The sequence below is a fragment of the Sparus aurata genome, chromosome 13 (genome assembly GCF_900880675.1).
Source record: "Sparus aurata chromosome 13, fSpaAur1.1, whole genome shotgun sequence".
NCBI lineage: Eukaryota > Metazoa > Chordata > Actinopteri > Spariformes > Sparidae > Sparus > Sparus aurata.
The window spans coordinates 15,125,503-15,136,969 of record NC_044199.1 but is presented as its reverse complement, the minus strand read 5'-3'; the positions used below and the strand labels follow the sequence as shown (position 1 = coordinate 15,136,969).

General features: G+C 44.3%; 1 protein-coding gene across 3 annotated transcripts in view; it reads left to right on the top strand.

Annotated features, from left to right (window-relative positions):
* srrm3 (serine/arginine repetitive matrix 3) overlaps window positions 1-11,467 on the top strand; it is an 83,848-nt gene that overhangs the window by 36,413 nt on the left and 35,968 nt on the right. For all 3 annotated transcript variants that reach the window (XM_030439111.1, XM_030439110.1, XM_030439112.1), the window contains exon 2: window positions 4,214-4,518. In XM_030439111.1, coding sequence (XP_030294971.1) covers window positions 4,226-4,518 — 293 coding nt within the window. In that variant the 5' untranslated portion in view covers window positions 4,214-4,225. The remainder of the gene's footprint in view (window positions 1-4,213; window positions 4,519-11,467) is intronic.

Genomic DNA, 11,467 nt, shown 5'->3' with positions numbered 1-11,467 from the left:
GTTTCCAACCAAATGCAGCTGGATTTCAGCCAAGTTTCCAGATATCCTGCAAAATAAATATGTTGGCTTGATTTTAGAGGGTTACAATGTCTTTACTGATGCAGGCTTTTAAAGTCTACGTGGGAGTGTCCTTACAGAGCCACTTAGAATAACCATGACCTGGATGACTGAGAACCTTCATCAACATGCACCTACATGGTCATGCATGGAGACATTCAGTAGATATTGTCACAGTAAAGAAGCCAATGGTTTTCATCAGTACAGTGCTATGTCAGTGATATGTTATACTTCACACATCATTACAAACAGGGTATCATTGACCTGCTTCTTGCTTTAATTTGGGCGTTCCTGAGGTCAGGTCCTTGTGTAGATTTAGCTTCTAATGATGACGTAGGCACTCATCTGGTAATCTATCCATCGGAAGAGGACAACAAGCAAGAAAATCAATTGTCCCAACAGACCTGCAGCTCACGGGGACTACAGAGTATTGTACCAATGATGTCCTTTACTTTTGTTAATGATACATTTCGATAAAGTCCCCCATGTGAAAAGAAATTAAAATTGCCGTAATTACACCGTGGCTCAAGTCCAGGCAGTCCCCTCTCTAATGTCTCATTAGCCTAATGCAACATTAGAGTCCTAATGAGAGTACGATTTTTTTTTTTTTTGTGTGTGTGTGTGTGGCTGCGGTGAATGTTATCCTCATTAACTGAGCTTTAAGTGCGTGATCCATGGACTGTGTGCATCAGATGAGTCAGCCTTGTGTGGGCACACAGCCACCGTGTCACTGAGAGATCATGACGCTTGAATAAAAAAAAGAAAAACCCTTCGAAATGTAGTGAAAACTGGCAGCACATCCACCAGGATTTTTGCCTCTTTTTTTAACGCTCCAGGCTTGTTTTGTTGCCCATGGTGTGATGTCAGCAGAAGATGGGGCCACAGTGCCGACACAGCAGAGGCAGCACAGCAAAACCGCGGGCAAAGGTTAAGATCGGACGACAGGAAGCGTCTTCTCTCGCCCGACGGAATGTCTCTTTCAGCGTCTTTGATTTCAAACGAGAATATTGAACGTGCACATCATCTCCTTGTGATTTGAAAATAACTGATGGTGTCACTTGGCGCGCGTGTCTAAACAACTTCACTCAGCATAATGACTAATTACAGACAGTGTTTGTTGGGAGGTGACAGTCTTGCACGCCCTCGCAATAATAGCGGAAACGGTTGGTGCTGCCGTTAATACAGTCGCCCCAGATAACCTTCAGTCCCTGCAGAGGACTCGCGCACAATTAACTGTGCGCCGCTGCCTTATCAGCTCACTGACAACTCCCCCTTTTTGCTCTGATGTTTTTTTTCATTACGCAATTAAATGATTTAGTTGTCTTAACTTGAAAGAGAACAGATTTTTTTTTCTTTTTGCGCCCTCCCTTCCTCTCCCCTCCAGGGAACAAAAGGACTGACTGTGGAATGATGCATTAGTGTAATGAGATGACTCGATATTTACAGCGCGGTTTAACGCAGGCTGGAGCTCGGCCCCACGGCCCTTGACTCTCACATCTGGCGACGTAGGGATTTTCGCTTTGCGATGGGGAGGGTCCTTTCCCGCAGATCTTTCAAATGATATCTTAATTTTATCTTAGCTCATTACTGCCAGATTTCAAACAGCTTCTTGACGCTCGGTTGGCTGCGTGCGGTGTAAATGGTTGGGGTTTTGTTACCAGGAACGACCCGGCGGCCAAGACATGGTGTCCGGCACAAATGGGATTAGCGGTGGTCCTCCCCTCTGGCTAGTAGATCCAGACATGAGCGCTCACAGCCAATGACCACCTGGCCTAATTAGAAGAAAGGCGGCACACAGGAAGAGTTGTTTCTGCTCTGACATTTCTGCTTAATTAGTAGCAAATAAGCTCATGTTAATTGACTTCCTTCCAATCTCACACCGAGGCCCTCCTGCCAACCTGAATGTCATGTTGAAGGACTACAGAGAGCGTTTCCGCCACATAATCTTCTGCAGAATTGTTTTTTTTTGACGAGCGCGTGCAGATGAGAGATTGCTGTCATGGAATATCAAACGCTGATTTAGTGTATAATAGATTCAGCGACGATTGCCTCCTGCTGTCCTGCCACCTGTTCTGTCAGCCGAGAGCCGCGTCGCTATGCGCACAGATCCACGGCTCGTTTACCCGCTCCCAGCACTTCAAAAACAAACGCAGCCCCCCGTCAACCAGTCGAAGACTTCCAGAACCGGGCTCCAGCAGAGAGAACCGCCTGCCTGTATGGCACAAGCTGCTTGCACGCTCAATACAATGAGACGAAGGGTAGTTCTGGAAGTTCATCCATCCCAGGCCTCGGTGTCACCCCGTCTCCGCTCCTCCACGCGTGACAGTGATGAAGTGCCTCCGCTGGGCTGTTTCGGCTCAGTGAAAAATGAAGCCATTAGCCGTACAGGGAGAGGACCGGCGCCGGGCAGCCGAGGCTCGTGGGCACGTGAAGGCCCGCATGTTCTACACCGGCCTCAACAGGACAATCCATCTTAATCAGAGCGCGGTCCGTGCGGCACTTGTACCGGACGACTTTTTATTCAGAAGAATGACAAGCTCATCCATCCATCAGTAAACGAGCCAGAAACAGAAAGGTCAAGCAAGTCAGAAAACAAAGAATGCATTCAGTGGCGATACAATAAGTCAGTCAAGTTATATTAAAGATGAATCAATACTTTACACTTTCTCCTGTCGGCTGTTGTGTTGTGAGAGACTTATCAGTCACAGTGTCCTTCACTCTCATCCTCCTTGGCAGGGCCCTCCTTGTATACATTATTGCGGGTCAAGGACTACAAAAGTTGGAGTTAATAACACATTTTCTAATAGAATTTGCAATAATAATAATAATAGTTAATAAGTCCGGTAATGTGTTGCCATCTGAAACAAAGCCTTTTAGGTGTCTCAACCTGGCAACCAGTGTAAGCTTGTTCAAAACAGGTCACGACGGTATAAATATCTTAAGTTTTGTCATTCAGTTCATTTGAAAAAAACAAGGAACTGAAGAATTCATTCAGGTTTACAGATGGAGAGACAGAAATGGTCTTAATTCTGTCCATTCCTCCTCCTAGTGTCCGTAAGTCCGCTCATCAAAAGAATCATGAAATGGCATTAAATTGTGATCCAATGAGGTCCATCACTCACTGTCTCCCACCTCTGTTCATCCAACAAAACAAAACTTCTTTTGACAAGATACACATTTTCTATTCTTCCTGTTCGGTCTTGCCGGGTATGTTTGTTTTGTCATGTATCTCCACCCATTCCTGTTTAGTTTCCACCCCAGGACAGCCCCCGTAGTACAGCAAGCACCCCCAGTTTGGAAAGCATATTGGTTCTTTGATACTGTGTATTATTGCTGCCTTTGGCAGAACAATCTGTTTTTGGCTTTCAATAAATCAAATGCCCACAAATGGAGCATATTATTCTCCCTTTACTATAAAGGTGGATAGTTGGGTTACATGAGAGCCAAGCTATCTCAGTGTATGTTGGAGAAGTCTGCCTCACAGACTGCTTTAGGGCCTGTTTTTTGCAGTGACATGAAACACGAAAGTGACACAAAGTAGTGTAGTCAGTAACAAATGATAGCAACAAGTCATATGTAATCCATTACATTTTGGAAGTAACTTGCCCAACCCTGCTGGTGTATGACCCTTATTTTCAGCTTTGATCGGGTCCAGGAGATGAGAGCATTTCAAAGAGGAATTTAACTCTTCCTCTCTTCTCCCCTAACCTTTCTCCAGGCACTACCGGGCTGTTGACTCATGCAGCAGAAGATGCTGCCAGCGCTGTCGCTGGCGATGCGTGTCTACATGTACTCAAGATCCAAAGTGTGTGTGTGCATGAGTGTACACTATGTTGAAGTGTATGAGTGTTAGCAAAGGGTACTGTTCAGTTAAGACAGAAAGGCTGCAGCCTGTCCGGAAGTGTTAACATCTCAGCTCACCTATCAGTGTGTGTGTTGTCAACTCTGAATCATTGTGGCTTATTGTTCATCCGAGTTTGTTGTTGCACAGACTGAACTTGGGTGTGTGCAGCTTTCTGGTTGTCAAACTGGGTTTCGAGGGTCTCTACACTGTCTTGAAAGTGAAGGATAATTTATACTCTCCTTAATGTAGTCGTAGTAGTAGCAGTGTGTTGAATTCATTAATAAGCCCTCCTCCTTATCTGTGTCTCCACAGAGTTCTCTAATCATGTATGATGCTGCGAGGGTGCCATCTCCCAAAGATGGTGCAAACGGGGTGGCCCAGCCCGTGGTCCCCGGAGCAGGAGCCGGAACAGCAGCGGGACCGGGAGGGCCGACACCAACCGCCGCCCTACAGGCGAAAGCCGAGGAGGGACAGCCGGGTACGGAGGAGGAGGAGGAGGAGCCCAAAGCTGAGCCTGTCCTGGTGAAAAAGCCACACAGAGAGATTCTGGACCACGAGAGGAAGAGGAGGGTGGAGCTCAAATGTATGGAGCTGCAGGAGATGATGGAGGAGCAGGGGTAAGTGGAACCATTGACCACAATGGGCCTGAAACTTAGAGCAGTTATAATCAATATTTTAGAATATAGAAGGTCGTATAAATCAAATATAGGAGGCACTCTGGCTAGCGTTTTTCCACACTGACTCACATAAGAGGCTGGATCAAACATATTAGAACACTCATAGGCTTTATATGACCACTCAAAAAACTGAGCTAGGTGAAAGTTGGACTGACATTTCCCAGGTCAGACAACTCCAAATAGATACAAATATGAACTGCAGGGAAAGAGTTACAATGCCTTCATCTGAATAAAATTGTAGTTTGAGTATGATACGCAACAATTAATCAATCAATGAAGAGATTAAAACAAGACAAAACAAAACAAAACGAACACCCTTTGCTTTAGCGCAACATTTTCACATGTCTTATATCAGAATTATTTCTGCCACAGCACAATGCTGATTGCATTGGAACCAGTATTCATACTGTCTAATTGTTTCAAGTCCCCTAATGCAATTCTGGCGCCGCTACATCTGTTACGTTTGTCTCTGCGGGGACTTGAAACTCCAGAGTGTGAGATGTGCCTTTTCATTCTGCAACAATTTGTGAATGAAACGCGCCCGAACACAGATCTTATTGGATCTTCTTGGCAATTTGGAACCATTGATTTTGCTGAAGATCAAATCTCTAAATTGCGTAGCTGCCGATTGCACAGTCGGCATTCATCGAGTCGAAAACAAGCAGTTTGCGCAGCTCAGAGATTTTAATGAATCAGTTGCATGAGTAAGCCTTGCCTAAAAAAGCAACAGAGTTTTAGGACAGAGTGCGAACATGTTTTCGCAGGAAGCACAGTGTATATTAAAACAAAAAATCTCAACAAGCGAGTAGGCACTCGAGCTGCGCTGGGTATTTGATGTCAAGTGACGTTACCGTTTCCAGTGGAACAGTAGTTGTTTATCTTTTCTTAACAATTCAGTTATTGTGAAGCTGTTTGGAGTGCGAGCCATGAGAGCACTCTCTGTGTAGTTGAGAGCTTGACATTGACAGCTGTGTACCTGTAGGGCTGTTCATAAGTTCACAAGCTGCAGCAAAACATTACATTCAAAATATGTTTCATGCCAAAAGTCATTTTTGTTGCAATATTGGGTGGAAAAAAATGAAAAAACAAGCCCCTGCAGAGGAGTGTAAAAAACATAAGGGGCTGTAGTGCATAGTGCTGTGGTTTGTTGATATGGCCGTTGTTTGCCGCATGGTATAGAAATGAGGAGGGATCAGGATGAGTTCAACCTCAGAAGTACATTTATGATCAATAATGTCATCGCTTTCCAAAATGCATTTATGTATGATGCTTGCAGGATGACACTTTTTGTGGTGGACAGAAATTAAACTCATGTCGTTATGAGGGAGGCTGCTCCGGTCCTGCTAGAATAAGAAACAAATCTATATTAAGAACACTACAGGGACCACTTTGGCACAGACCTTGGTGCTTCCTGCTTGGCCAGTAGTCCCATTTAACATAATTGGCAACGCTCACAATCAGCTACCTGGTGAAGGATCGTGTCCTTGTCACTCTTCTAGTGGCCCCTGTGGAGAAGCAGGAAGGGAACATGGTAAAAAGACCTGTGAGTATGTGTATCAGGGGATTCTACATTGTCCCCTGTGCAACCGTAGCTGCATTTACATCTACATAGCAATGTTAAAGAAAGTGAGAAAAAAATAGGACTGATCAGTGGTCCATTCAACTTTTTGGTTTATAACCAGAAAATCAAATATTGATGTGGGTCCATCTTGAAAATCAGGCAAGTAAATGAATAAATCAATAAATTCTTCTACTGTTATATGTCAGATGAGACATTTCATAGTGGGTAGAACCACTTTGCACAACTCCAAAAAGCACTCCAGTTTGAATCTCTCATATAAAGTCTATGTCCATTGTCCACAACTGGTTGGAGATATTGGTGACAAAACCCTGGTATGCTGGGAATATGGCCATGTAAGGTAGTGAGAAAAAGAAGTAAACATTTATTTATTTATTAAAAAAATAATAATAATAAATAGATAAAATACCCCTTGCTCTTTTCATTATCAGAATTCAATCTTTCGAACAGAATTTGTTCATGCGCGTGTTGCTCGGTAAAACATGAAAGTGATGTGGTTTGTACGGGTTGCAGAAACAGTCCTGGTAATCCCCAGAGCCATGACTGCACCATGTAGCTTCCGCATGAATTACATGATACAAATTCTACTTCACAGATGAAAATGCCAGACACACACACACACACACACACACACGCACACAGACACACACATACACACATACAACATTTCCATGGTTCAAATATGGTGATACATGTAGATGAATACATCTGCAGCGGCATGTTTTTGCTTCACAATCTTGTATATGTCACAGAGGCAACATTACTCATCCGTGATGTTGTTGCAGCAAACACTTGAACTTTATATTAATGGCCTTATCCTCAAGTAATGGTTATTAGCCAGGGGTTGCCATAGAGACAGTGAGCATAGAGCAAAAAGTAGTCTGATTCATTAGCATGATATGTGTCCTCCAGCCCAAAGTTAGGAAGGGATCAGCCTGTGCTGACGCCGTGGCCATGAAAATTGTAGTGACTGCAGTCAGCTCCTAATCCACGGACTCAAGGCTTCTCTCAGGCTGATCTGCAAACACACACGCACACACACACACACACACACACACACACACACACACACACTGATGCTTGAATAACCACAGCTCGCAGGCAAACTCCAGGCTGGCTGAGACTGTAATTAATGACGAGCTCTGTGATCCTGCGTCAGTGCCGAGGAAATTCACTTTCCCACTGATACCTCATGACATTTCATTCACATCACATCCGTCATTTATAAAAAGGCGGCTAATCCTCGATACATTAGGGCAGGGTGATTTAATTGAATAAAGGGCAGGCTAATTAGTGAGGAGTTGTTGGTTTTTTTCATCTTTCGGTATTCACATTAAAAAAAGAAAAGGGGATCTGTTCATCCATTTCTGCTTTCCCTATAACATTTGAGAGTACGAAGATGAATTAAATCAATGCTCCTGTGGGGGTTTTGAGAAGTCGTAGACGGATTGGAATTCCCTTTACTAACAATCGTTTTTCTACCCTTCTCTGAGCCTGACTGGGCTCGTCAGGCAGTAGAGCCTCATTAAGACTGCAGGCTAATGGTGGATCTACAACAGATTGATGTAGCTGAGAGGAAAGTGCTGGACTTTACCAAAAAAAAAAAAAAAAAAAAAGCGAGGGGGTGCACCGCAGCCATCTGTCAAGGCTCATCCTCTGCCTTGGAGTAGTTGTCCCCGGTTTGAGCCCGATGTAAAAGAGTGCTACAGTGTAGTGGCAGGCAGCAGCTTGGCTAATGATGACAGAATACGAGAAGACCCGCGCTGACCAGCTCCACTCACTCGTCAGACTGCACAGGCTCGCTGGCAGGCGGCGGCACTTGAAGGACGGCGACCGCTCGGCTTAAAGCCCTGCCTGGATGGACGCGAGTCATCTTGTTAAACTATAATAAAAGGAGGATCTCATTTGCCAGCTTGGCACGGCGCAGCTCCCCGTGCCTCTTCAATTTCTAATGTTCCTCTTTAAATTAGAGAGTGTCTGTGTGTCTGTGTGTGCATGCATGTGAGCAGGATTAAGGGATAGAGCTGGGGATGAAACACAGGGATAGAGGGGGAGAGCAATGCCAAGCATTAGACACAATTAAAATGGTGGCTGGAGTGTGTTTTCATTTGTTGTGGGTTTTAAGCCAGCGGGCTCAGCCTCGACGTCACCCCCGAGTCCCCGTCCTGACTGAGGACCCCGGTGAAGGATTAGGCTGGGGGGCAGGTTGGACGCCTGCCTCCTTCTCTAACTCTGCCAGCATGGTAGACACTCCCCTCCTGCCTTTCCACACAGCACCCCCTCAATCCAGCCATGCTCTCTTCTCCAGAGATAAAACCAGGATAAATGCTCTGTCATGAGTGATGGCCTCACCCTGGGAGCCAATTAGACAGGCTCAGCAATTAAAGGAGTCTGCTCTTTTAGCAGTGGCCCCCGTTCAGTGATGCATTGCCCCTTTATGTGAATTAGAGGCGCTGGAAGTTACATGCATCGTGGCCGTTGATCTGTCAGATTAGCTATTTAAGGAGCAGGTACAAAAAAAACTAATCATCGCCATCTGATCACTGCATGTACTGAACCTTTCAACAAATGCTTAGTGCCTACTTTTAAGTTTGGCTTCATTGTGATAACGACAGTTCGGCGACTGATTTCAAGCTCAAGGACTACTCAACATGTAAGAGTCCAGATTCTATTTCAGGGGGTGTTTTTTTTCCACGCTAAATGAGCCATAATGGTTGTTCATGTTTTCGACTCCTGTGGTGTCTGAGCCTTTTTTTTTCTCCAGCTCTCTAATGAGCTCCCTTCATCGGGACTCAGGCACTGTAATCTGCGGGCGACACGCTGCTCCCTTTAAACACCCGAACCCCACATACGCGATCGGGATAAACTAATTATCTGTGTCTGTGTGTTTTTTTTGTCTGATTGCTGATAAAATAGATGAATCAAATAAAATCTTCTGTCTGTCGGTAGTCACCACTCTCACTGTGGTGTGTAAACCTACAATCAGAGATGGGTACAAAAACATCAAAGATAGTTAGAAGTTAAAAATACATGCAAATCAAAATGAAATACAAAATACTGCCACTGGAATATGTATGTACATTACATTACAACTCATTTGTAATTTAAAAAGTCAAAAAATAACGTTTATACCAACTGATATTACTACACTGTAGCTGTTTAGTCGCTTCAGAATGGCTTTGAGTTTGTAAGACAAGTTCTTAAAAAGTAACAGAAGGAAGAGCTGCAATTAAAATTAAATCATCATTTTGTGTTTCTTTTCGTAATTCAAGTAACTTCAAAATGTAGCCGACTCTGATTTTGTATCAAACGTGGATGAAGTCAGCGGTTAAAGCTGTTTTGTCACGGAAAACATCCAACATGCACAATCAACACAGTGTAGTATACGTGACGCCAGCTGCAGTGCAAACATTATATGAATTGATGAAATAAGTCAAAGGAATAAACTATTTTCTTATGGTGGAGTACTGAGGATGTCAGCTGGTTTGATTTGTGACTAAAGAGATACAATTATTTGGCGTTACAAATTAGGTTTTGTTCTATGTTATTTGTTGATAGCGTAACAAAATTTGTCTGAGTTCGATTGCAAGATAGGCCGGTGTCGTATTGCTCCGAATCGGATTCTGGCTCTGGTTGCTCAAACATTTCTGGCTGTGCGAGCCCAGCACAGCGGTTAGGAGCCATCTCTCAGGTTGTAGGGTTGTTTGAGACTTGAGAGAGGTCGCCAGCTTTTCCCACAAGCGGTTCAGGTGAAAGAATACTGTTTGTTTTCTCATTATTTTGAAACCTTACTTTACATACTTGGCAATTTTGCTGGTCATTCACGTTTGGCTCGGTGGTTAAGAACACATATTTCTGTGGTGTGACAAACTCAGAACACATTGTAATAATTGCTTAACACAGACTTAAATGATTAACTGATAATCGATTGTTACTATCAATTAAAGAAATTGCTTATAATTTCCAAAGCTGGCAACAAATAGGCTACAAGATAATAATGTCCACCCATAAGAAAGTGTAAGCAAGGCCCTCTTTATGCATGCATAAACTGTGTATGTATCACCAGTGGTACGAGTTCCTTGAGTAAGAAGCATAAGACATTATTCCTTCCGCTTCGCCAAGCGGAAAAATTAGGTGCATGTGCGTATTGAAAAATTTATATTTGTTGTTTTTTTAAGTCGAGTGGAGAGGTGTAGCCGGGCACAAGCATAACTGAATTTGTGCTTGTGCCTGTACATGAGGGCAAAAACAAGCAAATTAAGTCTGCCTGCAATAAATTGAAACAGCAATGGAAAGAGGTTAATTGTGGAGTTTGAGAGCTAAATTGCTGCATTGTGGCCACCAGTGCTTTGGTATTCCTTTGATAACTTCACAAGTGACATATCACAGGAGATGTGAGCGGCGAGGATCTTATTAAGAGAGCTGCTCTCAGAGCCTCCGAGGCCACGGCAAATAACTCTCTCTGTCTTGTAGAGGTTTTCCTGCAAGCCAAAGTCTGCGTCATAAGACGATAAGCTCGAGTCCTATAAGACAAAATTGGAGGGAAAGCGTCTCGGGGAGAATGACCCATTTTATACATTGTCACTGGGGGGCTGTTGAGCCAATATAGCTGGTCCACACCGGACAAAACAGCTTCAGACGCTGTTGTTACAGGAGGTGTAGAGAGGATGAGCAATCAGAAAGAGGAGGAGAAAGAGAAAGAGCAGCTCTGTATAGAGAGAGATAGAGGTGTAGTCTCTCTTTGTGACTCTTTCTTTCAGCTCTGTTATCTTACCAGAAGATCTATAAGTGATGAGAGTATCAATGGAAATCCTCTCCAGTTTAGAGTTAAACTATTTCACTGTGGCACTCTGCAGGTCGTTTTAATTCTGCCCCCGAAATAGAAACGTGGGGGCGTTCGGGTTTCGCCTTCCCCGCTTTCCCAGCGCCATTCAATCTTCCTAACTACATTGGCATCGCTCTGCCTCTGTACTCTCTGCAGCGAGATTGATGGTGGCAGACTTTCATAGGTATACAGCGGCGCCCAGGGACGATTTGTGGGAAAAAAGGGCGCTTCAGACATCAAACGCCGAGACATCCCTGGCAGGCACACAAACACACACCCACACACGTAGGCTCGTCCTCATCAAATCAATGAGTATCAGCGTTAAGACGGTCTCTGGGCCACAACTATTCATTTTCCTGGCTCACGAGTTAATGGGGGGGGATCTGTGGGTGCTCGGAGCTGTTTAATTACTCCAATCAAGTTCTTTAATCGTGGTGATTTCTCATGGCTGGAGTGGCGGGGGAAACCCCTCGCCCTGATGGATG